General features: G+C 48.0%; 1 protein-coding gene and 1 non-coding gene across 3 annotated transcripts; one reads left to right on the top strand and one right to left on the bottom strand.

The window, feature by feature from the left end:
• Positions 1 to 1,432: 1,432 nt before the first annotated feature.
• On the bottom strand, positions 1,433 to 24,525 carry TBC1D25 (TBC1 domain family member 25). 2 transcript variants are annotated; one of them, XM_010361100.2, is made up of 6 exons: positions 24,229 to 24,525; positions 22,711 to 22,820; positions 19,481 to 19,635; positions 5,017 to 5,144; positions 4,700 to 4,888; positions 1,433 to 4,429 (listed from the first exon to the last, which is right to left on the bottom strand). In XM_010361100.2, the coding sequence occupies exons 1-6, from the start codon at positions 24,349 to 24,351 to the stop codon at positions 3,068 to 3,070; spliced, it is 2,067 nt and encodes a 688-aa protein (XP_010359402.1). In that variant the 5' UTR covers positions 24,352 to 24,525; the 3' UTR covers positions 1,433 to 3,067. The 2 variants fall into 2 exon arrangements, with proteins under 2 accessions (XP_010359402.1, XP_030790087.1); XM_030934227.1 differs by lacking the exons at positions 22,711 to 22,820; positions 24,229 to 24,525 and adding an exon at positions 22,641 to 22,698 and having other exon boundaries at positions 19,481 to 19,636.
• On the top strand, positions 2,240 to 2,341 carry LOC115898923. Its single transcript, XR_004058572.1, has one exon. It is a non-coding gene; the product is annotated as a small nucleolar RNA U13 (small nucleolar RNA).
• Positions 24,526 to 24,978: the final 453 nt, after the last annotated feature.

Genomic DNA, 24,978 nt, shown 5'->3' with positions numbered 1-24,978 from the left:
TGGGTTTTTACCATGTTGGCCACGCTGGTCTCAAACTCCTGACCTCAGGTGATCTGCCTGCCTCGGCCTCTCAAAATGCTGGGATTATAGGCGTGAGCCACCGCACCCACCCCAGAAACCGTGATGTTTTAAGTGGCTAAGTTTGGGGTAATTTATTATCCAGCACTAGAGAATGTCCAGTTTATTTTTCTTTGGTGGAAGTCATACTGCCCTGGTGTCTGGTTATTTTGGCGGTGAACTTATACACCCCTGAAATTATCTGCTCTCCTGGCTGATAGAACATACTGAGGAAAGGCTGAAGGCCCGACTCAAGTCAGCTCAATGACCTGGAGCTCCAGGGGTAAAAGGATGTGTGGGAGAGGAGCCAGAGGCTGAACAGCCACAGGCACCACAGAAGCACAGTTATCCCGCTCACTTGCTCTTTGGACACCTGACAATCCCCCTAGCGTGGGGTTCATCTTTAAACCATCGGGGAAAAACCGCTTTAAGAGGTGGCAGTCTTGGCTGGGTGCGGTGGCTCACGCCTGTAATCCCAGCACTTTGGGAGGCCAAGCTGGGTGGATCACCTGAGGTCAGGAGTTCAAGACCAGCCTGACCAACAAGGTGAAACCCTGTCTCTACTAAAATACAAAAATTAACCAGGCGTGGTGGCAGGCGCCTGTAGTCCCAGCTACTTAGGCTGAGACAAGAGAATTCCTTGAACCCAGGAGGTGGAGGCTGCAGTGAGCCGAGATCGCGCCACTGCACTCCAGCCTGGGTGACAGAGCAAGACTCTGTCTCAAAAAAAAAAAAAAAAAAAAAAAAAAAAAGAGATGGCAGTCTCCTTAGGTGTAATCCACCAGCCTGGGTGTCTGGAGTGGGAGAGGTGGAGGACTGATTTCCTCTGGCTGCCTATTTCTTTCCCCTGCAGGGCCCTTGCTGCCCTGATCCTAGTTTCCCAGACATGTGTACCAGCGGTTTGGATGACTAATGCAATGAAGGGGGCAAACAAGGACCTCCCCAAGGCAATCTAGGGGAGAGGTGAGAGCCAGAACGTAAATCTCTTTTTCCCTAACCTATCCTCTGTTTACTGCCTCTGGCCATCCGCCCATCCACCCGTCAAAACACACACCAGTGAAAGACAGTCTTCCATTTCCCCATGGGTCTCTCATTGCTATGTTGCAATTTCTGGAACCCATGTTTCCCTCTCTAGTTTCTCCAGAGTTGGTTTCGGGCAAAGGAATCAGTAGCTTGTGGTGTCTGCCATCTTTGCAGGAACCAGAAACCCCAAGTATCCTAGAGGAATATTAGAGGTTTCTGCCTTTCAGGGTATCTGAGCCTCCTATTCACAGAAAGGACTCTTCTGTCCTCAGAGGTCCCAAACTACCATCCACAGAATTGGCTTGTCTGGTCCTTCAAACACCTGAGCTCATTAATCACAGAATGCATCCCAGAGGGTATTAGCTGTTTACTGACAAGAGAGACATTTCAGGACCTCAGAAGGCCAGACACTCCCATACGTTGGATGGCCCTTTGGGGAGTCTGAGCCCATTTCCACAAAATGCACTCGTAAGACCCACACACAGTGCTTGAGCCCCCTAGACACAGAATAGTCTTGTCCTGCTCTTCAAGGGACTGGGCTCTCATCTGAGGAATAGTCAGCTTCCCCCCAATACTGGGGGTGACGGGAGCCTTTTAAGGGTCATCCCCAGGTTTGTATGGCATTCTCGGGGCAAACAGCAGAGGGAATGACTGCCCTGATGCCTCCTCATCTCTGGCAGCATTGCCTAGTGCAACAGCTCAGGCCAGAGCCCAGCCCGGTTTACAGCCATACCATCTGGAACATGCCAGATCTTGTCTGACCTCTGAAGCTAAGCAGGGTCAAGCCTGGTTAGTACTTGGGAGAAGCTGGTGTGGCTAGACCGTGACCTGAGAAGTCCAGTTATTTCACCCATCCTTTGTGGATGACAGCACCTGGCCTGTGAGAGAATCCCATCCTCTGAGCATGTCAGTGGGAAAAAGGACCTTTTTTTGATCATTATCCTCCAAATAATGAAGTGAATTCTATTATGGCCCGCGTTTTATCAGTGTTTGATGTTTGTCCATTGTGAGATGAAGAAGGTAAATAAGTGGTTTCTATTGCTGAAATGGTTAAGACAGGTGCTGTGAGCTGGAATCCCAGTTTAGGGCCCCTAGGCATAGGCTAGGCCACAGTCCTTCAAACTGGCTCCAAAGCAAGTGACAAGAATAGGAGTGCTAGATCCTTTTGTAATTCAACAATGTGATGATTGGGCTTTCATGTTCATGTGTGACACGTGCCTCCCTCAAACCTTGTTAACATCTGCACGGTACCTGTCTGAAGTGGAAAACAAAAAGGAGGCTGAGGCCCCTGCCCAGGGCTGCCAGCATTGGTGCATAAACCTCACAGAGAGGTCAAGATCTTAGAAATGGTGACATGTGGAATGCCAGGGGTGGCTGGTCCAACGTTTCTAAGTAGCCCATACTTCCCTATCTCAGTAAAGAATCTTGTCCTTTTTTGAGCCAGGAACTCTCTTATCTCTCATCCAGGGCGCTGTCCTGAAAACATATATTCACAGCCATAATACAGACCCTTACAGGCAGATGGATGTACCAAAAAAACAGACTCAGGCTTTCCTCAAGCAGTGCCCCACCTGGGCTCACCTTCAGGAACCGATTCTCAGCATCCACTCTCCCCATCACAAGGGGGAAGCTGGAGCCTCTCTCCACCAAGTGAATTATTTCCCCTCCATCAGGTAAAGGGCCCCTGAGGACTCCATCTACAGCAAAACCCAGGGAGGAGGCAGAGAAACACACAAACCACAGTGACCTTCATGTGTGCAAAGTATAGTTGTTAAAAACAAAACAACAGAAACAGAATAAAGAGGCGTGGCCTCTGTGGGGCAGTGCCTAAGCAGAGCTCCACATACTTAGACCTGGGGAGGAAGGGATCTATGCTCCAACAGGTCTAGGGCTGGCAGGCAGGGAGGGAGGTGGGGTCTCATGTGTTGGCCCTCATGGCAAAGAATGGAGATGTAGTGGAGCTAACGGAGGACTGGAGAAAGCCTGATCAAGATGTGGCTGTGGCCTCAGCCCCCTCCTCCGAGTCCCACACCTCTGACTGCAGGTAATCAGCAAAGAGAGCCCTGGCCCGGCGCAGGACGCGCCCCAGGTGGTGTTTTCGCACGAGGCGGTCAAAGTGCATGGCCAGCTCGTTATAATCCAGCCCATTGCGCATGATGTGGTCGCGGTGCTCCAGCAGGATGGCCAGGCAGAGGAACAGCATGAATGGGTTCCCCCGGCCAAACTCCTGGGGTGGGGGCAGGCCCATTGGTGGTACAGGTGGCAGGGACTTTCCAGGGTCTTTGGGGGAGCCTACCTCTCGCATCAAGGGGGATCCTACAGCCATATCACCAGTGGGAGAGGGCTCCTGGGTGGATGGTGGAGATGAGGAAGATGGGGAATCAGGGTGGGAAAAGGAGGAGAGCAGTGGGTCTGGGGAGTTCAATAAAGGCTCGGAGAGGGACTTGGAGCTGATAAGGGCAGCTGGGTGGGGCAGCTGGACCAGAGGGTCCCTCCTGGAGCCCATGTTATCCCTGAGTTGCTGGAGGCCATCCAAGCTGGCCTGTCTCAGGAGACGCCCCCCACCACCAGGCCCCTGACTGGTTGTGGCCAGGTGGTCAACAGCATCTTCAAAGGTACTACCTCCTCTACCAGCAGGCCTCAGCATGTGCCTCTGTCGCACGGGCCACCCCCTGTGGCCACCAAAACCAGTGTCTGCCACTTGGCTGGGGGGTCCAACCAGCTCTACCTCATGTTCAGGAGGATCAGGGGGCAGCGAACTCCAGGTGACCTCAAGCATGCGGAGGGCGTCATCAAAGGCAAACTCACGCTTGAGCTCCAGCAGCAGCCAGCGGTAACAGAAGAAGAGGTCATCAGCGCCTGCCTCTTGCAGGTATTGGTAAAAGTCAGGGTCAGCGTGTCGCAGCAACAGCTTCAAGTGTGCAAACTTGGTGGCCATGGCGCGGCCGTCAGGGTGGAAGTTGGCGGCCAGGCGCTTCATGATGCCACAAAAGCAAACAAAGGCATGGCCCTCATGGTCCATGACGGCGAGGATGGGTGAGGCAAGGTCACTCATGCCCTGGCAGTAGGACACCTGTGGGTGGGTAACGGCATAGGTGGTGAGCAGGTCGTGCAGCGCCCGTAGATGTGGGCCATCCTCAGGCCCCGCATAGTAAGGGTGGGCCCGGTCAGTGCGCAGTACATCCTTGAGGACCGTGCTGCGGATGAACTCCAGGTCCTCAGGGCTCGCTCGCTGGGCCCACTCGCTCTTGAGCTGCTCATACTCGCGGCTCTTGCGTTTCATGTAGTCCATCCGCTCTCGGCCTGTCAGTCCATCTGGATACACGTTCAGCAGGTACCGCCACACCACCTGGCCAGGGGTGAAAGGGATGAGGCTGGAATTCTCCAGATGAGCCACACCCCAGTGTCTATCAGTCGCCACCCACCCACCCTCCTTGGGCCTCTGTCTTCCTTCTGATAAGTCTGCTAGGCCTCCGACTGCTCACCCCTCCCTAAAGAGAGCTTCGTGCCCTGGAACATCTCCACCCTTGCCCACAGCAGTGTGGCTGACTGCATGTGTCTCAGGAGCTGTTAATGAGTGCAGCAGTGATGGACCCAACAGATGACTGAGGATGCTCACCTTTCGCAGCGAGGGCTCCACACCGCCATGATAGATCCGCAGGCGCAATTCCTCGGGTCGGGAGAGTTGGCCCTCGTGGTTCAGGTATGTGTGAAACTCAGCATCGCTCAGGGGTGGCTTGAAGGGCTTGACATCTTCCCCATATGACCAGCTCAGCACTTGTTGGACCTTAGACAAGGTACGGCCCACCTATGAGAAGGAAGGAGGGATCAACTGCGTGGAGTAAGGGCAGATGCCAGCCAGCATGCTGAGAACCAGGGTGACAGGTAGGCTCTGCCCTCCAACCACAGCTGGGTCCCCAGGGTCCCTGAAAACACCTGAGTGAGGATGGACTGTGTAAAGGGCAGGGCAGCAGTCGTCAGTGATGACCGTTTCTCAGCCAGCAACACGTCGGAGCCAATGACATCTTTGGGGCTGATAATGTCCCAGTCTTCCAGCAATGGGCCTGGGCAAACAGAAGAAAGTGCTATGAGAATGGGGATGATAACCCAGACCTCAGGGCCAGCTTCCTCTCCTTCTACTGAAGCTGGGCTACCTGCAGGGGAACGACTCCCAGTCCCTCTTCCTGTATCATCCAAACCATGTGAAAAACAAAATCAAACCATGCACAATTCTTTTGTAGTAGATGTCTCAGGAAATGGCTGGGCAGCCTCTAATATTTTAATGATATAAAGTAGTATTTATTGAACAGTTACTATGTGCCAAGCACTAGGACAAATGCTCAACAGCAATATAGGGAATAATAATACTAGCTAATGCTTCCATAGTGCTGTGTGCCAGGAACTATTCTGAATTCTTTGCAAATACTGACTCATGCAATAGTCACTTCAGTTCTATCGGTTGAGTACTACATTACCGTGACTCTCTTTGAGGAAACAGGCACAGTCACAATAAGGTACTTGCCCAAGGCCCCTTAGCTAGTGAGTGAAAGAGTGGAAATTTGAAGGCCAGGCCCAAAGCTCAAGAGCCCAAACTCCTATTCTCATATTCTTGCCAGTCCTCCTCCCACAAACAGTGCACACTAACATTACCATTCTCATTTTACAGACGATGACAAAAAGGTTTGGAACAAATAGTAAGTGACCAAGATTCTACAGCCAGGAAATAGTAGGGCTGGGATCTGAACTTCATTCACCCTAGGCCAGAGCCCAGACATACTTTAGAAATAAAATATTTGTGCAAAAGTGGAACAGGTATGCAGTACATGCCTTTTTTTTTTTTTTTTTGAGACAGTCTCACTCTGTAACTGAGGCTGAATGCAGTGGTGTGAATGTGGCTCACTGTAAACTCTGCCTCCTGGTTTCAAGTGATTCTCCTGCTTCAGCCTCCCAAGTAGCTGGGATTACAGGTGCCTGCCACCATGCCCAGCTAATTTTTGTATTTTTAGTAGAGACGGAGTTTCACCATGTTGGTCAGGCTGGTCTTGAATTCCTGACCTCACGTGATCCACCCGCCTCGGCCTACCCAAAGTGCTGGGATTATAGGCGTGAGCCACCACACCCAGCCTCTTTTTTCTTTTTGAGATGGAGTCTCACTCTGTCGCCCAGGCTGGAGTGCAGTGGTGCGATCTCGGCTCACTACAAACTCCACCTTCTGGGTTCAAGCAGTTCTTCTGCCTGAGCCTCCTGAGTAGCTGGGATTACAGGTGTCCGCCACCAGATCCAGCTAATTTTTTTTTTTTTTTTTTTTTGAGGCAGAGTTTCACTCGTCGCCCAGGCTGGAGTGCAATGACGGGATCTCGGCTCTCCACAACCTCCACCTCCTGGGTTCAAGTGATTCTCCTGCCTCAGCCTCCCAAGTAGCTGGGATTACAAGCATGTACCACCACGCCTGGTTAATTTTGTATTTTTAGTAGAGACGGGGTGTCTCCATGTTGGTCAGGCTGGTCTCGAACTCCCAACCTCAGGTGATCCGCCCGCCTCGGCCTCCCAAAGTATTGGGATTACAGGCGTGAGCCACGGCACGCGGCTTAATTTTTGTATTTTTACTAGACACAGGGTTTCACTGTGTTGTCCAGGCTGGTCTCGAATTCCTGACCTCAGGTGATCAGCCCGCCTTGGCTTCCCAAAGTGCTAGGATTATAGGCATCTTTTTCTTTTCTTTTTTTTTTTTTTTTGAGACAGTCTTGCTCTGTCCCCCAAGGCTGGAGTGCAGTGGTGTGATCATAGCTCACTGTAGCCTCAAACTCCCGGGCTCAAACGATCCTCTTGCCTCAGCCTCCTGAGTAGCTGGGGCTACAGGCATGTGCCACCATGTCTGGATGATGTTTTTTTTTTTTGGTAGTGATGGGATCTTACTCTATTGCCTATGGTCTTGAACTCCTGGGCTCAAGAGATCCTCCTGCCTTGGCCTCCCAAAGTGTTGGGATTACAGGTGTGAGCCACTGCACCTGACCGTTTCTCTCTCTTTTTCATTTTGCCTCGCATTCTTTCTTCCCACCTCACATAAAATGTGGTGGTTGAAGCAGCAGTGGCCATCTGAGGGTAAGTTTGAGAGGATCTTCAGAGATCCTCTCCTATAGCCCTGACACCAGAGGGCTACTAAGCCAACAATGGCAATGTCCAGTGGCTAACTTTTTTTTTTTTTTTGAGAAGGAGTCTTGTTCTGTCACCCAGGCTGGTGTGCAATGGTGCGATCTTCGCTCACTGCAACCTCTGCCTCCCAGGTTCGAGCAATTCTCCTGCCTCAGCCTCCCTAGTAGCTGGGATTACAGGTGCCTGCCACCATGCCTGGCTAATTTTTTGTATTTTTAGTAGACACAGGGTTTGCCAGGCTGGTCTCAAACTCCTGACCTTGGGTGATCCACCCACCTTGTGTGGTGAAAAGAAAGAGAGATCAGATTGTTACTGTGTCTATGCAGAAAAGGAAGACATAAGAAACTCCATTTTGATCTGTATTAAGAAAAATTGTTCTGGTTTGAGATGCTGTTAATCTGTATGTAACTTTAGCCCCAACCCTGTGCTCACAGAAACATGTGCTATATTGAATCAAGGTTTAATGGATTTAGGGCTGTGCAGGATGTGTCTTGTTAACAATATGTTTGCAGGCAGTATGCTTGGTAAAAGTCATCGCCATTCTCCATTCTCTATTAACCAGGGACAAAATGCACTGCAGAAAGCCGTAGGGACCTCTGCCCAAGAAAGCCTGGGCATTGTCCAAGGTTTCCCCTCACTGAGACAGCCCGAGATATGGCCTCATGGGAAAGGAAAGACCTTACATCCCGCAGCCCGACACGCATAAAGGGTCTGTGCTGAGGAGTAGTGAAAGAGGGAGGCCTCTTTGCAGTTGAGATAACAGGAAGGCTTTTGTCTCCTGCTTGTCCCTGGCAATGGAATGTCTCGGTGTAAAGCCAACCATTCGTTCTAGTCTGAGATAGGAGAAAACTGCCCTGTGGCTGGAGGTGAAATATGCTGGCAGCAATACTGCTCTGTTACTCTTTGCTACACTGAGATATTTGTGTAAAGTGAAACATAAATCTAGCCTACATGCACATCCAGGCACAGTACCTTTCCTTGAACTTATTCATGATACAGATTCCTTTGCTCACATGTTTGCCTGCTGACCTTCTCCCCACCATCACTCTGTTGCCCTACCACACTCCCCTTGCCAAGATAGTAAAAATAGTAATCAATAAATACTGAGGGAACTCAGAAACCGACGCTGGTGCAGGTCCTCGCATGCTGAGTGTGCCAGTCCCCTGGGCCTACTGTTCTTTCTCTATACTTTGTCTCTGTGTCTTATTTCTTTTCTCAGCCTCTCGTCTCCACCTGATGAGAAATACCCACAGGTGTGGAGGGGCAGGCCCCCTTCACCTTGGCCTCCCAAAGTGCTGGGATTACAGGCGTGAGCCACCGCACCTGGCCCAAGTGGCTAACTTTCAAACTCTCTTGTGTGAAACCAATCAACTTCTATTTGTTTAAGCCACTGTCATTTGCAAGCAAATGCCATCCCTAAACAGCATTCCCATGGAGCCCAATTCTCCCACAGAGCTGAGGGGGGAAACAAACCCTAGGCCACGTTTGCATGTCACTGCTTTTCGCTGGATGTCTCATGGGGCACTGCAAACCTAAGGGGTCCAAAGAGAGAAGCCCAAGATCCACTCTAGACATGGCCTCCTCCTCTACTCCCCATCTCAACAAACAGCATCTCTATCTGTTCAGTTGTTTAATAGACCAGAAACCTGAGAGACATCCTTGTCCCCTTCCCACTCGTTTAACTCCCAGGTCCAAACCACCGCCAAGCCCTATGACTACTGCATGTAAAGCATTCCTCCATCCTACCTGTTCTCTCATCTCCGTCTTCTCACCCTGTCTGAGCCATCATATCTCTCACCTGAAACTGCCCCCTAACCAGTCCTCACTTCCTCTGTATTCCTCTCCAGTCTCTCCCAACAGCTGCCAGAATGGTCTTTCTAAAACATTAATTAGAGCATTAAAACACTTAACAGGTAAAATGAAGAAGGTCACACTATGAAAAATCAGTAATGGTCTGAAAGTCCGAACAGAAGAACCACTGCAAGGCATGGAGCTAAGGTTCGATGATTTGAGTGAAAAAGTAGAGACCTGGATGCCAAGTCCAGGAGACCAAATATGGAAATAACAGGAAATGCAGGGGGAGAAAAGGGATCAGGTGGAGATGTCAGAATTAAACAAGTATGAAGGAAAATTTCCCTGAGATGAAGGAATGGCTCACCAAGTCTTAGATAGGATTAATTAACTAACAACACACAACAGGCCCCCCACCAACCCTATTCTTTCCCTTTTTTTTTTTTTTTGAGATGTGGTCTTGCTCTGTCACCCAGGCTGGAGCACAATGGTATGATCTCAGCTCACTGCAACCTCCGCCTCCTTGGTTCAAGCTATTCTCCTGCCTCAGTCTCCCGAGTAGGTGGGATTCCAGGGGTGTGCCACCACGCCCGGCTCATTTTTGTATTTTTAGTAAAGACAGGGTTTTGCCACATTGGCCAGGTTGGTCTTGAACTCCTGAGCTCAAGTGATCTACCTGCCTCGGCTTCCCAAAGTGCTGGGATTACAGGTGTGAGCCACTGTGCCCAGCCTGAAATGCTCAAATTCTAAGAATAAAGAAAAACTCTTAGGTTGGGCTCAGTGGCTCACGCCTGTAATCCCAGCAATTTTTTTTTTCCAGGCAGAGTCTTGCTCTGTCATCCAGGCTGGAGTGCAGTGGCGTGATCTAGGCTCACTGCAACTTCCGCCTCCCAGGTTCAAGTGATTCTCCTATCTCAGCCTCCCGAGTAGCTGGGACTACAGGTGTGCGCCACAACACCTGGCAAAGTTTTGTATTCTTAGTAGAGATGGGGTTTCACCATGTTGGCCAGGCTGGTCTTGAACTCCTGAGCTCAAGTGATCCACCTACCTCTGCCTCCCAAAGTGCTGGGATTCCAGGTGTGAGCCACCACGCCTGGCCTAATCCCAGCACTTTGGGTGACCAAGGTGGGCGGATTGCTTGAGCCTGGGAGTTCAAAACCAGCCTGGCCAACATGATAAAACCCTGTCTCTACCCAAAAATATAAAAATTAGCTGGGCATGGTGGCACACACCTGTAGTCCCTGCCACTCGGGAGGCTGAGGTGGGTGGCAGGATCGCTTGAACCTGGGAGGCAGAGGTTGCAGTGAGCTGAGATCACATCACTGTACTCCAGCCTGGGCAACAGAGACCTTGCCTCAAAAAAAAAAAAAAAAAGAAAAAAAGAGAAAAACTCTCGCAGCTTCCAGAGACAAAGAACGGCTGCTTACGATGGAAAGATCAGACAAGCAACAGACTTCTGCTCCACAACCCTGGAGGCAATAAGACAGTAGCTCACAGCATCTATGGAGCACTAAGAAGAAAGACCTGAGATCCAAGGGCCCCACACCCAGTCATGACAGTAACAGATCTATTCAGCCAAAGAAAAACATTTTTGACCATTAGAGTACATCTAACCCATGCACCCTTTTGGAGGAGAACAAAGAAGTTCTCTGAGCAAATGACTCCTGCATGACTAGAAGGGCTCAAGATAGGGAGAGGCAAAGGGAAAGGTAAATGGTGGAGGGCCCTAGATTTTTAATATTTATAGTTAAAATGACAAAGATAACATGATTGGGGATTTGTAATATTATATGTTACATTAGGATTCCTGAAACATAAGTGACTTAGTGTGTTAGTAAGAAAACAGAATGATAACCTGGAATTTAAAAAGAAAAAAAAATTGGCTGGGTGCAGTGGCTCATGCCTGTAATCCCAGCACTTTGGGAGGCCGAGGTGGGCAAATCACTTGAGGTCAGGAGTTCGAGACCAGCCTGGCCAACGTGGTGAAACCCCATCTCTACCAAATATAAAAAAATTAGCTGGGTGTGGTGGCGCGCTTCTGTTATCCCAGCTACTTGGGAGGCTGAGGCAGAATTGCTTGAACCTGGGAAGAGGAGGTTGTGGTGAGCTGAGATTGTGCCATAGCACTCCAGCCTAGGCAACAGAGCAAGATTCCATCTCAAAAAAAAAAATAAAATAAAAAGTTGTCTAAGCAAAAGCTAGAAGTTAAGGGTTAGGGACCAGAAAACAAGTAAGAATTAGAAGTGTTCCAAAGCTCTATTTTAAAGGCCAGAAAAAGTGGGAGAGATTGGAGGAAAAAAAGTAGTCTAAAGATTTCACTGTTGGGGTGCAGTGGCTCATGACTACAATTCCAGCACTTTGGGAGGCCGAGGCAGGTGGATCACGAGGTCAGGAGATTAAGACCATCCTGGCTAACACGGTGAAACCCTGTCTCTACTAAAAATGCAAAAAATTAGCCAGGCATGGTGGAGGGCACCTGTAGTCCCAGCTACTCGGGAGGCTGAGGCAGGAGAATGGTGTGAACCCGGGAGGTGGAGGTTGCAGTGAGCCGAGATTGTGCCAGTGCAGTCCAGCCTGGGTGACAGAGAGAGACTCCATCTCGAAAAAAAAAATAAAATAAAAATTAGCTGGGCGTGATGGTGTGTGCCTGTAATCCTAGCCACTCAGGAGGCTGAGGGAGGAGAATTTCTTGAACCCAGGATGCAGAGATTGCAGCGAGCCGAGATCGTACCACCTGTACTCCAGCCTGGGTGACAGAGCGAGACTACGTGTCAAAAAGAAAAAAAAAAAATTTCACTGTCAGTTGTCTTAAAAGGCATAAATTGGCCAGGCACGGTGGCTCAAGCCTGTAATTCCAGCACTTTGGGAGGCTGAGACGGGCTGGCTAACACAGTGAAACCCCGTCTCTACTAAAAAAAATACAAAAACTAGCCGGGCGAGGTGGCGGGCGCCTGTAGTCCCAGCTACTTGGGAGGCTGAGGCAGGAGAATGGCGTAAACCCGGGAGGCGGAGCTTGCAGTGAGCTGAGATCCGGCCACTGCACTCCAGCCTGGACGACGGAGCGAGACTCTGTCTCAAAAAAAAAAAAAAAAAAAAAAAAAAAAAAAAAAAAAAAAAAGCATAAATTCTGCTATGAGGTTTTTATGAGAGGTATGAGAAACATACCTAAAACTAGGTGACACAAAAAGGTTAAAAATTAAAGAATCCTAAAGGTATATCTGGCAAACACGAACAGAAAGAAATAGTAGCCATGCGAATGTCAGAAAAAGCACCACTCAAGGCCAAAAGCATTAAACATGAAGAGACATTTTATACTGATAACTGCCCCCAGCCCCCCCGCATCCCCCTAATAAAACAGGCAAAGAGGCCAGGCAAAAAGGCCAGGCGCAGTGGCTCACGCCTGTAATCCCAGCACTTTGGGAGGCTGAGGCGGATGGATCACAAGGTTGAGACCAGCCTGGCCAACATGGTGAAACACCATCTCCACTAAAAATACAAAAAAAATTAGCCGGGCTTGGTGGCAGGTGCCTGTAATCCCAGCTGCTTGGGTGACTGAGGTAAGGAGAATCGCTTGAACCTGGGAGGCAAGGGTTGCAGTGACCTGAGATCGTGCCACTGTTCTCCAGCCTGGGCAACAGTGCGAGACTCCCTCTCAAAAAAAAGGAAAAAAAGGCCGGGCGCGGTGGCTCACACCTGTAATCCCAGCACTTTGGGAGGCAAGGCGGGCGGATCACAAGGTCAAGAGATCGAGACCATCCTGGCCAACATGGTAAAACCCCGTCTCTACTAAAAATACAAAAATTAGCTGGGCATGGTGGCACATGCCTGTAATCTCAGCTACTCAGGAGACTGAGGCAGGACAACTGCTTGAGCCTGGGAGGCAGAGGTTGCAGTGAGCCTGGATTGTGCCACTGCACTCCAGCCTGGCAACAGAGTGAGACTCTGTCTCAAAAACAAAACAAAACAAAAACAAAAACAAAACAAAACAAAAAACAAACAGGCCAAGAATGTCTACAAGCACAAACTCACCTAGTAGCAAAACCGGATCTGAACTGACAGGAGACTATATATAGTCTTTATATAACCCACGTAGTGTGACTATGCACACATTTCCCTGAAGAAACATCCAAGTGTTTCATTATGGGCTGCTGGCCCAGACCCTGCTTGTGGTATTACATAATATTTGTGATACTCACATTTCCTTATCATAAAATTGTCAGACTTCCCAAACCCTCAATTAATATATAAACTCACTGCAATGCCAGTCAGAAATTGAATGGAGGTTTTTCCTGGAGCTGGATAAAATTATTTAAAGGTTTCTATAGAAGAATTCACATTTAAGAATAGCTAAGACAGGCCAGGCACAGTGGCTCAAGCCTGTAATCACAGCACTTTGGGAGGCCGAGGTGGGCGGGCGGATCACGAGGTCAGGAGATGGAGACCATCCTGGCTAACATGGTGAAACCCCATCTCCACTAAAAATACAAAAAATTAGCTGGGCGTGGTGGCGAGCGCCTGTAGTCCCAGCTACTTGGGAGGCTGAGGCGGGAGAATGGTGTGAACCCAGGATGCGGAGCTTGCAGTGAGCCGAGATCGTGCCACTGCTCTCCAGCCTGGGTGACAGAGCAAGACTCCATCTCAAATTAAAAAAAAAAAAAAAGAATAGCTAAGACAAAGAACAGTGGGAGAATGGCAAAAGCTTATTAAAATTGACCACAAAACCACTGTCATAAAAATAACATGGTGTTAGCATAGCAGTAGACAAATAGAACCTGTTGGTAGAATGCAATAGAAAGCCTAGAAATAAATCCAAGCATATATATATGGGAACTGAATATGCAACAAATGTGGCATTTCGAATCACTGCACAAAAGGTGATTATTTAATAAATGATGCTGGCAGGCCAGGCGTAGTGGCTCATGCCTGTACTCCCAGCACTTTGGGAGGCTGAAGCAGGTGGATCACCTGAGGTCGTGAGTTCGAGACCAATCTGGCCAACATGGCAAAACCTCATCTCTACTAAAAATATAAAAATTAGCCGGGCATGGTGGCGGGTGCCTGTAATCCCAGCTATTTGGGAGGCTGAGGCAAGAGAACTGCTTGAACACAGGAGACAGAGATTGCAGTGAGCTGAGATTGTGCAATTGCACTCCTGCCTGGGCAATAAGAGTGAAACCTCATCTAAAAAAAAAAATTAAATTAAAAAAATAAATGATGCTGGCATAATTGACTATCTTGATTTTTTTAAAGCTAGTTCTGCTTGTCACAATGCTGACAGAGAAAAATATTTATATGTAAAAAAGAAAACAATAAGCATAGAAGAAAATACAGAATATTTGTATAAGCTTATGGATGGGGAACATGTTCCAAAGTAAAAGGAGAAACTCAGCCAGGCGCAGTGGCTCACGCCTGTAATCCCACCACTTCGGGAGGCCCAGGCAGGTGAATCACTTGAGGTCAGGAGTTTGATACCAGCCTGACCAACATGGTGAAACCCCATCTCTACTAAAAATACAAAAGTAGCCAGGCGTAGTGGCACATGCCTGTAATCCCAGCTACTTGGGAGGCTGAGGCAGGAGAATAACTTGAACCCAGGAGGTGGAGGTTGCAGTGAGCTGAGATTGCGCCATTGCACTCCAGCCTGGGCAATAAGAGCGAAACTCTGTCCCCACACCTGCAATAAAAAGGAGAAACTCAGAAATCATAAAGAAAAAGATAGATATGTGTATAGGTATGCAATCAAATGTTTAATTTTGATAGGACAAAACAGATCCATCCCATAAGTAAAGCCAAAAAACAAAAGATCAACTGGGAAAAACATTTGCAGTACATATGATAGAAAAGAGGCTGGTGGCTGGGCGCGGGGGCTCCCGCCTGTAATCCAAACACTTTGAGAGGCCGAGGTGGGTGGATCACTTGAGGTCAGAAGTTCGAGACCAGCCTGGCCAACATGGCAAAACCATGTCTCTACAAAAAATACAAAAATTAGCTGGGCATGGTGGTGCACGCCTGTAGTCCCAGCTACTTGAAAGGCTGAGGCAGGAGAGCTTGAGCTCAAGACCGCAGTGAGCCATATTTGTGTCACTGAATTCCAGCCTGGGTGACAAAGAGTCTCAAAAAAAACAAAAAAAAAGATTCATACTGGAAAGGTACAAATTGGTCAAAGGTCTAGGCTTTGTAATCTCCCAATTGTAGGGGTGACAGAAACTGGCTTTTTCCCAGAAAGAGGGACTAGGCCATCCAAACAGTCCCAACATGTCTGTTGCTTTCACAGCCGTGAAAATGATCATGAGAATGCCATTAATATGTCTAATGATAGCTCCATATATTGGGACACTTACATATTAATGTGTAGAATACCACTTATGTTAAACACATACCGTTTGTGTGTATAGACACACAAATATGAATATACTCACATACATGGATAAATGTGTGTGTGGGGAGTGTAAATAAGTAAAGGACATGCACGGTTACACATCAAACCGATTCCCTCAGGGCAAAAAGGGTAGGGTAGGGGATTGAGATTAGGCATAGTGTTCCCAGGAGACTTCACCCTTATTTAAAATGCTTTTATTTTTAATAAGAATGTATTTACTGGGTAAAGATTAGTTTCTCTTAAAAATATGACTCTAATCAAATTCCCATCAGGATTTTAATGGAATAATAAGCTAATTTATTAAATAAAAAGAACAGTAAGTAAACATGAATATTCAAGAAAAATTTTTAAAAAGGAAAACATGAAAACATATCATAAAACTGTAATGATTAAGGCTGGGTGTGGTGGCTCTTGCTTATAATCCCAGCACTTCGGGAGGCTGAGGCGGGCAGAGTGCTTGAGCCCAGGAGTTCAAGACCAGCCTGGGCAACATGGCAAAACCTTGTCTCTACAAAAAATACAAACATTAGTTGGGCATGGTGGCATGTGCCTGCAGACCCAGCTACTCAGGAGGCTGACGTGGGACAATTGCTTGAGCCTGGGAGGCAGAGGCTGCAGTGAGCTGAGATTGGGCCACTGCACTCCAGCAAGGATGACAGAGTGAGACCCTGTCTCAAAAAACAAAAAACAAAACAAACAAACAAACAAAAACTATGATGATTAAAACAACATAGATTGGTTTAGAATTTAATAAATAGATCAAAGTAAAAGAATCAGGAATTCAGAAACAGACCCATGTATGTGCAGGAATTTGGTAAATAAGACAGAGGGCTTCTTTTTTTCTTTTTTTTTTTTTTGAGACGGAGTGTAGTTCTGTCACCCAGGCTGGAGTGCAATGGCGCGAGCTCGGTTCACTGCAACCTCCACCTCCCAGGCTCAAGCGATTCTCCTGCCTCAGCCTCCCTAGTAGCTGGGATTACAGGCACCCACCACCATGCCTGGCTAATTTTTGTATTTTTAGTAGAGACAGGGTTTCACCATATTTGGCCAGACTGGTCTTGAACTCCTGACCTCAGGTGATCCACCTGCCTTGGCCTCCCAAAGTGCTGGGATTACAGGCGTGAGCCACAGCGATAACCTTTTAAAGATGTATTCCTGCCAGACTGCTGGGTGCCTTTCTGTCTCTCTGCTTTATTGGCATTCGTCCCAGTTCTCATGCACTTGGGGTTTTCTCCACATGTTTCGTAGCCATGCAGATTTGATTTTTTTCCTGAAATAGTGCTACTGTGTCTCTTTTACAGGTGAGGAAAACAAGGCCCAAGGAATTAAGCGACTGACATAAGCACACATGGCTACTCAGTGGCAGAGGTTCCTGTGTGTCTGGCTACCTATCTTTTCCTATTTGGTTCCTGCCCATCTCTGTCACTATCTTTCCCTCTGACTTGTTTCTCTCTCTCCTCTCTTTTTTACAAAGTTGCCAATTTTAACAAGTCCAAAATATTGTAGAGTTAAATGGTTAAGAACAAGGACTCTGGAGCCAGTTCAGTCACTGCCTGGGTTCAAATCTTGCTCTTCAACTTACTGTCTGTATGGCTAGGATGAGTCCTGTCACCTCTCTGAGCCTCAGTTTCCTCATGTATGATATGGGGAAAATGATTGTCCCTACTCTATAGGATTATTTTGACAATTCAATGAAAAAATATTATGTGCACAGAATGGCCCTAAGTATTCAATACACATTAGCTATTTATGTTATTATGACATCAATAAAGTGCCCAAATCATCCCAAATGGGCACGTGAGTTTCCTGAGGCTGGGAACCACATCTTCCACTCCACAACTATTTAAAACAATTTCAAACCTACAATAACATTAAAAGAATACCCTGAACACCCATATATACTTCATCTAGATCCTCTATTAACATTTTTTTTGGGCCACATTTGCTTTATCTCACTCTCTCTGTATATAAACACATTATTTTTGCCAAGTTATTTGCAGACATCATGACATTTTATCCCTTCATACTTAACTGTGTTTTTTCCAAGAACAAGGATATTTTCCTTCAATAGATATAATACCAGTACCACACTGCTATGGTTTGAATGTGTCCTCCCAAATTCATGTGTTGCAATGTAATTACCAATGTGATCATATTAAGAGGTGGGGGCCTTTAAGAGGTGATTAAGTCATGAGGGTAGTGCTCTCATAGATGGGATTAGGACTCTTTTTCTTATTTTTCATTTTTATTTATTTATTTTTTTGAGATGGAGTCTCACTCTGTCACCCAGGCTGGAGTACAGTGGCATGATCTCGGCTCACTGCAAGCTCTGCCTCCTGGGTTCATGCCATTCTCCTGCCTCAGCCTCCCAAGTAGCTGGGACTACAGGTGCCCACCACCACACCCGGCTATTTTTTTTTTTTGTATTTTTAGTAAAGACAGGGTTTCACCGTGTTAGCCAGGGTGGTCTCAATCTGACCTCGTGATCTGCCCGCCTCGGCCTCCCAAAGTGCCGGGATTACAGGCGTGAGCCACCGCACTCGGCCTCTTTTTTTTTTTTTTTTTTTTTTTTTTGAGATGAAGTCTTGCTCTGTCGCCCAGGCTGGAGTGCAGTGGCAAGATCTTGGCTCACTGCAACCTCTGCTTTTTGGGTTCAAGCGATTCTCATGCCTCAGCCTCCCAAGTAGCTGGGATTATAGGCATGCGCCACTACACCCGGCTAATTTTTTTGTTTATTTTTTTTTCTTGAGACGGAGTCTGGCGCTCTGTCGCCCAGGCTGGAGTGCAGTGGCCGGATCTCAGCTTACTGCAAGCTCCGCCTCCCGGGTTCACGCCATTCTCCTGCCTCAGCCTCCCGAGTAGCTGGGACTACAGGCGCCTGCCACCTCGCCCGGCTAGTGTTTTTGTATTTTTTAGTAGAGACGGGGTTTCACTATGTTAGCCAGGATGGTCTCGATCTCCTGACCTCGTGATCCGCCCGTCTCGGCCTCCCAAAGTGCTGGGATTACAGGCTTGAGCCACCGCGCCCAGCCAATTTTTGTATTTTTTTAGAAGAGATGGGGGTTTCACCATGTTGGCCAGGATGGTCTCGAACTCCTGACTTCAGGTGATCTGCCTGCCTCAGCCTCTCAAAGTGCTGGGATTACAGGTGTGAGCCACCACGCCCAGCAGATTAGGGCTCTTATAAAGATGTTGAGGGTGTGGGTTCACTCTCTTCTGCTCTTCTGTCATGTGATGATGCAGCAAGAAACCCTCACCAGACACACAACCTGCCTGCACCTTCATCTTGGACTTCCCAGTCTCCAAAACTGTGAGAAACAAATTTCTCTTCTTTACAAATTCCTCAGTCTGTGGTATTCTGTTATAGTAGCACAAAACGACTAAGACACACACCCAGGAAATTTAATACTGATACAATACAATTATCTAATGTATGTTCTGTAATCAAATTTTGAGACCATGTCGTAATTTATCTGTGTGCTCACAGGGACCAGAATAGGCAAGAGTGGAGGAACAAAGATGAGAAGAGAAAAAGTGGCTGAGAGGTCAAGGGAACAAATGAATAAGTGAGCAAGAATATAAACAAATGAATATGGTGCAGAATGAGTGAATGAATAAACACAACTAGCATTATTATAATATGCATTGTTACATTTTGGTATTATAACTGAAATACATAATGTTAAAGCTATACCGTTATACTACATTATAAATCTGCATTATATATAATTATTACATACATGACTAGGTTATATGTTACAATAGTATAATACAATAGAATTATCATTATTAGAGATAACACTTTCTGAGCCTTCATTATGCAGTCATGCACCGTTCCAGGCATTTTATGTGAATTTCCCCTCACAATGGTTCTAAGATACAAGGCCTCGCAATGGTTCTAAGATACAATTTTCTCTTTACAAGTGAAGAAATTGAGGCCTAGTGGTTGAGCCAGGATCTATAGCTAGGACACCTTGCTACCCATCCCACCATGAGGGAGTGTATTGTGAGGGGTGGCATCACCCTATGGGGTAAAGGGGTCCCAGAGCAGTGCTCCCGGGGGCACTGGGTACTCACTGTCCTCCGAGGGCCGAATATCTACACGCAATTGCAGGTAAGGTTTGGAGGCAGTGGCAAAGGCTGTGCTGAGGTCCCAGTCAGATAGGAGTGAGAGGTAAACTTCCTGTCCTAGCCGGTCCCGGCCCAGGTAGCTGATGCCAAAGTTCTTCTTCCTGGACAGGGGATATGAGGGAGCTCTCAGGGCCCCTGATGCCCTGGAGGCCTCAGGGACAGTTTCCAAAACAAGGAGGGTAATATAGAAGGTGTTGAAAACAACTTCCTACTATGTGCAAGGTACTGTGCCAAGGATTATGGGCAGCCTGAGATCAGGTCATTTATACCCACTTTGTTACACCAACACATACGAGCAGGTACATACCTGCTTGTATCTGGAGGTCACATTGGAAACTGGTAAAATGTTGGCCGGGTGCAGTGGCTCACGCCTATAATCTCTGCACTTTGGGAGGCCGAGGTGGGCGGATCACCTGAGGTCAGGAGTTCGAGACTGGTCTGGCCAACATGGTGAAACCCCTTCTGCACTAAAAATACAAAAAAATTAGCTGGGTGTGGTGGCAGGTGCCTGTAATCCCAGTTACTCAGGAGGCTGAGGCAGGAGAATCACTTGAACCTGGGAGGTGGAGGTTGCAGTGAGCCAAGATTGTGGCATTGCACTCCAGCCTGGGTGACAGAGCAAGACTCCATCTCAAAAAAAAAAAAGTTGGTTCTCTCTGGGGTAGATGAGGGACAGAAGTGGGAAGAAAGCAGCCTTCTTACTACATAAAAAAATAAAGCAATCTGCGTTTGTTATTTTTCACAACAAAAATGTTTATGTAAGAAAGTCTAATAACAACTAAGAATTTATTATTCAGCTATACTTGTGCAACTATGTAGTTTGTTGAGTGATGCTCACCGTAACCATGGAAACATCCTAAATACCCATCAATTTTGTACTGTTTGAATTTCTTACCATGTGCATGTATTCCTCCAAAACCAGCACCACAACAAAATGACTATGACATCTGCCCCCAAGAGACACCACTTTTCAGTTATCAGATTAGCAAATTTTGCAGTTATACAGTAACCAGTGTTTGTGAGGGTATGAGGGAAACAGGCATTTATGTGCTGCTGATGAGATCATAAACTGATAAAACCTGTCTGGAGAGCATTTTGGAAACACCCATTAAAAGTTTAAAAAGCAGGCCAGGCACGGTGACTCACGCCTGTAATCCCAGCACTTTGGGAGGCTGAGGCGGGTGGATCACAAGGTCAGAAGATGGAGATGATCCTGCCCAACACGGTGAAACCCCATCTCTATTAAAAACACAAAAATTAGCCAGGCATGGTGGCGCTACTGAGGAGGCTGAGGCAGGAGAATCACTTGAACCCAGGAGGTGGAGGTTGCAATGAGCTGAGATCGCACCACTGCACTCCAGCCTGGGCGACAGAGTGAGACTCTGACTAAAAAATAAATAAATAAATAAAATAAAATGCAAATACCCTTTTTCCTGACAATACCACTGCTAGGAATTTATCCCATGACTGGATGTTTCCAAATACATTACTCCCTCTTTATCTACAGGGGATATATTCCAAGACCCCCCAGTGGATGCCTGAAACTGCAGATAGTAGCAAGACCTACATATACTATGTTTTTTTTTCATATACATACATACCTATGATAAAGTTTAATTGATAAATTAGGCACAGTAAGAGATGAACAATAACAGAACAATTATGACAATACAGATGCTTCTTGACTTATGACAGGATTATGTACCAATAAACTCATCATAAGTTCATAAGTTGGAAATACTGTAAGTTGACAATGCATTTGGCTGGGTGAACTGTCTCACCTGTAATCCCAGCACTTTGGGAGGCTGAGGCGGGCAGATTGCTTGAGCTCAGGAGTTTGAGACTGCCCTAGGCAACATGGCGAAACCCTGTCTCTACCAAATATACAAAAATTGGCCAGGTGCAGAGGCTCATGCGCCTGTAATCCCAACACTTTGGGAGGCCGAGGTGGGCAGATCACTTGAGGTCAGGAGTTCGAGACCAGTCTGACCAATATGATGAAAATTAGCTGAGTGTGGTGGCACATACCTGTAATCACAGCTACTCAGGAGGCTGAGGCATGAGAATTGCTTGAACCTGGGAGGCAGAGGCTGCAGTGAGCCAAGATTGGGCACTGCACTCCAACCTGGGTCACAGAGTGAGACTCTGTCTCAAAAAAAAGAGAAGATCAAAAAACTATCCGGGGCTGGGAGTGATGGCTCACACCTGTAATCCTAGCACTTTGGGAGGCCGAGGTGGACAGAAAACTTGAGGTCAGGTGTTCGAGACTAGCCTGACCAACATGGTGAAACCTTGTCTCTACTAAAAAATACAAAAATTAGCCAGGTATGGTGGTGCATGCCTGTAATCCCAGCTACTCGGGAGGCTGAGGCAGGATAATCACTTGAACCCAGGAAGTGGAGGTTGCAGTGAGCCGAGATTGCGCCATTGCACTGCAGTCCAGGGGACAGGAGCAAAACTTCGTCTAAAAAACAAAAACAGTTATCCCAGCATAGTGGTGCACGCCTGTAGTCCCAGCTACTTGGGAGGCTGCGACAGGAGAATCACTTGAACCCAGGAGATGTCACTGCACTCCAGCCTGGGTGACAGTGAGACTGTCTCAAAAAAAGAAAAGAAAAATGCATTTAACACACCTAACCTACCAAACATCACAGGTTAGCCTAGCGTACATGCTCAGAACACTCACATTAGCCTACAGTTGGGCAAACTCATCTAACACAGAGCCTGCTTTATAATAGTGTTGAATATTTCACGTAATTTATTGAACACTGTACTGAAAGTGAAAAGCAGAATGGCTTGCAGTACAGTCTCTACCAAATGCGTATCGCTTTTGCACCATTGTAAAGTTGAAAAATCCTAAGTCCAGTTATTGTAAGTTGGAGACTATCTGTAAACTGTAATAAAAGTAATGTGAATGTGGTCTCTCTCTCTCTCAAAATATCTTATTGTATGTAATATTTGCAGACTGAGGTTGACCATGGGTAACTGAAACTGCAGAAAGCAAAACCACAGATAAAAGTAGACTGCTGTACTCCAAGACATGCATACGTGGCTGTTCACTGTGGGATTATTTGTAGTAGTAAAATAAACACAAACCCTACCAAACAAACAAAGGCCAGATAACCACTGTAGAGGTGGGTGGCCCACTGGCCAATCCCCAGCATCTTCCCACTCACCCACTCAAATCAAAGGCTCGGATGAGGATGTGCTGCAACACGTCGAGCGAGGTGATCTGGGGATCTACAGCAAAAGAGCGGAACTCTGGCGGTAAGAAGCTCTCACATTTCTGGGGAGAGAAGACATGGGGTAGGCCACCAGGGGCCTCGTCACCATGCTGAAGAGTGAGGTGCAGAGTGGTAGAAGGCAAAGTCAGAGAGGTGCCAGGGGCCAGATCAAGGCAAGTGTTCTGGACCATAGGGTCCAGTGAGGAGGAGGCTACTGCAAGCGTTTAGGCCCCCAATCCTTCTTCTATATCCCTTCAACTGTGGTTGCCAGAATCACCATATCCAGTCTGGCTCCTGTTAAATCAGTCCTCTATGATGCTGTAACCAATCTAGCACATCTACCTACAACACTCTCCTGCTTAAATATCTTCAATGGCAACCCTAGAGTCCCAGCAAGCGGGCCTATGGGGCCCCAGCCAGCCTCTCACCAGGTTTTTTGAACTTTATACTCTGGTAGTACCAAACTGTTAGAAGTTACCTTGAAACCATCCTGACTCCAGGCCATTGATTGTGCTGATCCCCTGTCTGGAACATCCCTCCCACTTTCTTCACATGGTTCACTCCCAGCTCAGGCATCTTTTTTTCTGAATGTCAAACTTCTGCCTTAGAGCTTTATTACACTGAAGTGATGTGTGGACCCTCTTATCACTGCCAGTGCCACTGGTTGGTTGGAGCCACCATCATTGTTTACGGAACTATGGCAACAGCGTTCTTCCTCAGCATACACACCAAAGGCCCTTGGTGATCTGCCTCTGTCTTAGCACTCTGATTCACCTCCTACCACTCTTCCCCTCATTGTATCCGCTCCAGCAATCAGGAACCTACAGGAACATGCCAGGCTCATTCCTATCCTCTAGCCTTTGCCCTTGCTATTCCTTCTGCCTAGAATACTCTACCCTTCTAATATGCACATGGCTGACTCCTTTTATTCGGGTCTCTGCTCCTTCAGTACCTCCTCTGGGGATTTCCCTGTACAACCTTGGCTAAAGTGACTCCCTGTTACATAACCTTTTTCATTATTTGAGTGTCCGAAGCATCTCATTTCTTTAGTTGTCTTCACCCACGAGCCTGTCAGTTCATCAAAGTGGGAACTTGCACATAAGTACACTCTCGACACATACGGGTTGACTGACTCCAGAGCCAGCACCTTCTCATTCCTCAGAGCCCCACCCTCAACTACTGCGGCCCTTCCTCCAGCCCCATAGCCCCTCCCCTTTCGCTGTAAGCTCCACCCATTTATCCCATAGACCCCCGTCTCTCCATTTTCAGTCCCACGCCCCAAGGTACGTCGCTAACGCTCCCAGGCACTCAGGCCCTCCCTCCCCCTCGCCACCATCACTTGGCCCTCAAGCTTCGCCGCTCAGGTTTTGGTCCCAAATCTCAGGTCCCGCCCTCCATCCTATGACAGCCACCGCCTCCCCCTCCCCTGGGATGCCTCGGCGCCTGGGCCGACTCACCCGCCAGCCTCACCTTGACTCGGACCCGCACCACCTCTCGCTCCTCCTCCTCAGCGGCCGCCGCCGCCTGAGCTCCCACGCCGGGCGGGGGCGCTCCGGAGCCAGACAAATCCGAAGCCCCGGAGGCTGTCGCCATCCCGCCGCCGCCCGTCTCAGGGTGACGGTTGACCGTTGCCCCCCAACCCGGCGCACACTCTACTGTACTGACGCCCGCCGCCCCACCTCGTGCTGGGGCGCAGGCGCAGAGGGCTCCGCGCGACCCTACCCCCCCACCGTCCCACCCACCTGGCCCTGCCTGGAGGTCGCCTCTGCGCCTGCGCCTAGATGCTGTTGCCAGGAGCCCCGCCCCCAAAAGTCGGGCATTTTGCTTTATTTCAGCTAGCGTGCGGACGCCTACTGAGGCCCCGCCTCCCCCAGCCCTGTGGTTTGGTTGTTTTGACAGCCTACTTCCGGATTCATAGAGGTGTTATACTGACACCTCGTTCGCCAAGAGAAGTGGGCGGGGAAAGGAAGGGGCTGCGTGATGACGTCAGGCCCCATACCCCGCCTCAAGTTGCCTCACGCGTCTGCTGACAGATGATGTCATCTATTTCAAATTGGCCCTCGCTTCAAATGAATCCACTGAACGGCAAAAAAATCCTTTTATTTTTTAAGGCAGGGTCTCGCTCTGTCACCTAGGCTGTAGTGCAATGGCGCGATCACAGCTCACTGTAGCCTCAAAGTGAGCTATGATCAAGCTATCCTGCCTCAGCCTCCCGAAAGC

Source organism: Rhinopithecus roxellana, chromosome 7, assembly GCF_007565055.1.
Source record: "Rhinopithecus roxellana isolate Shanxi Qingling chromosome 7, ASM756505v1, whole genome shotgun sequence".
In the NCBI taxonomy this organism is placed as follows: domain Eukaryota; kingdom Metazoa; phylum Chordata; class Mammalia; order Primates; family Cercopithecidae; genus Rhinopithecus; species Rhinopithecus roxellana.
The sequence above is the reverse complement of the archived record's forward strand: the minus strand, read 5'-3'. Positions and strand labels throughout refer to the sequence as shown.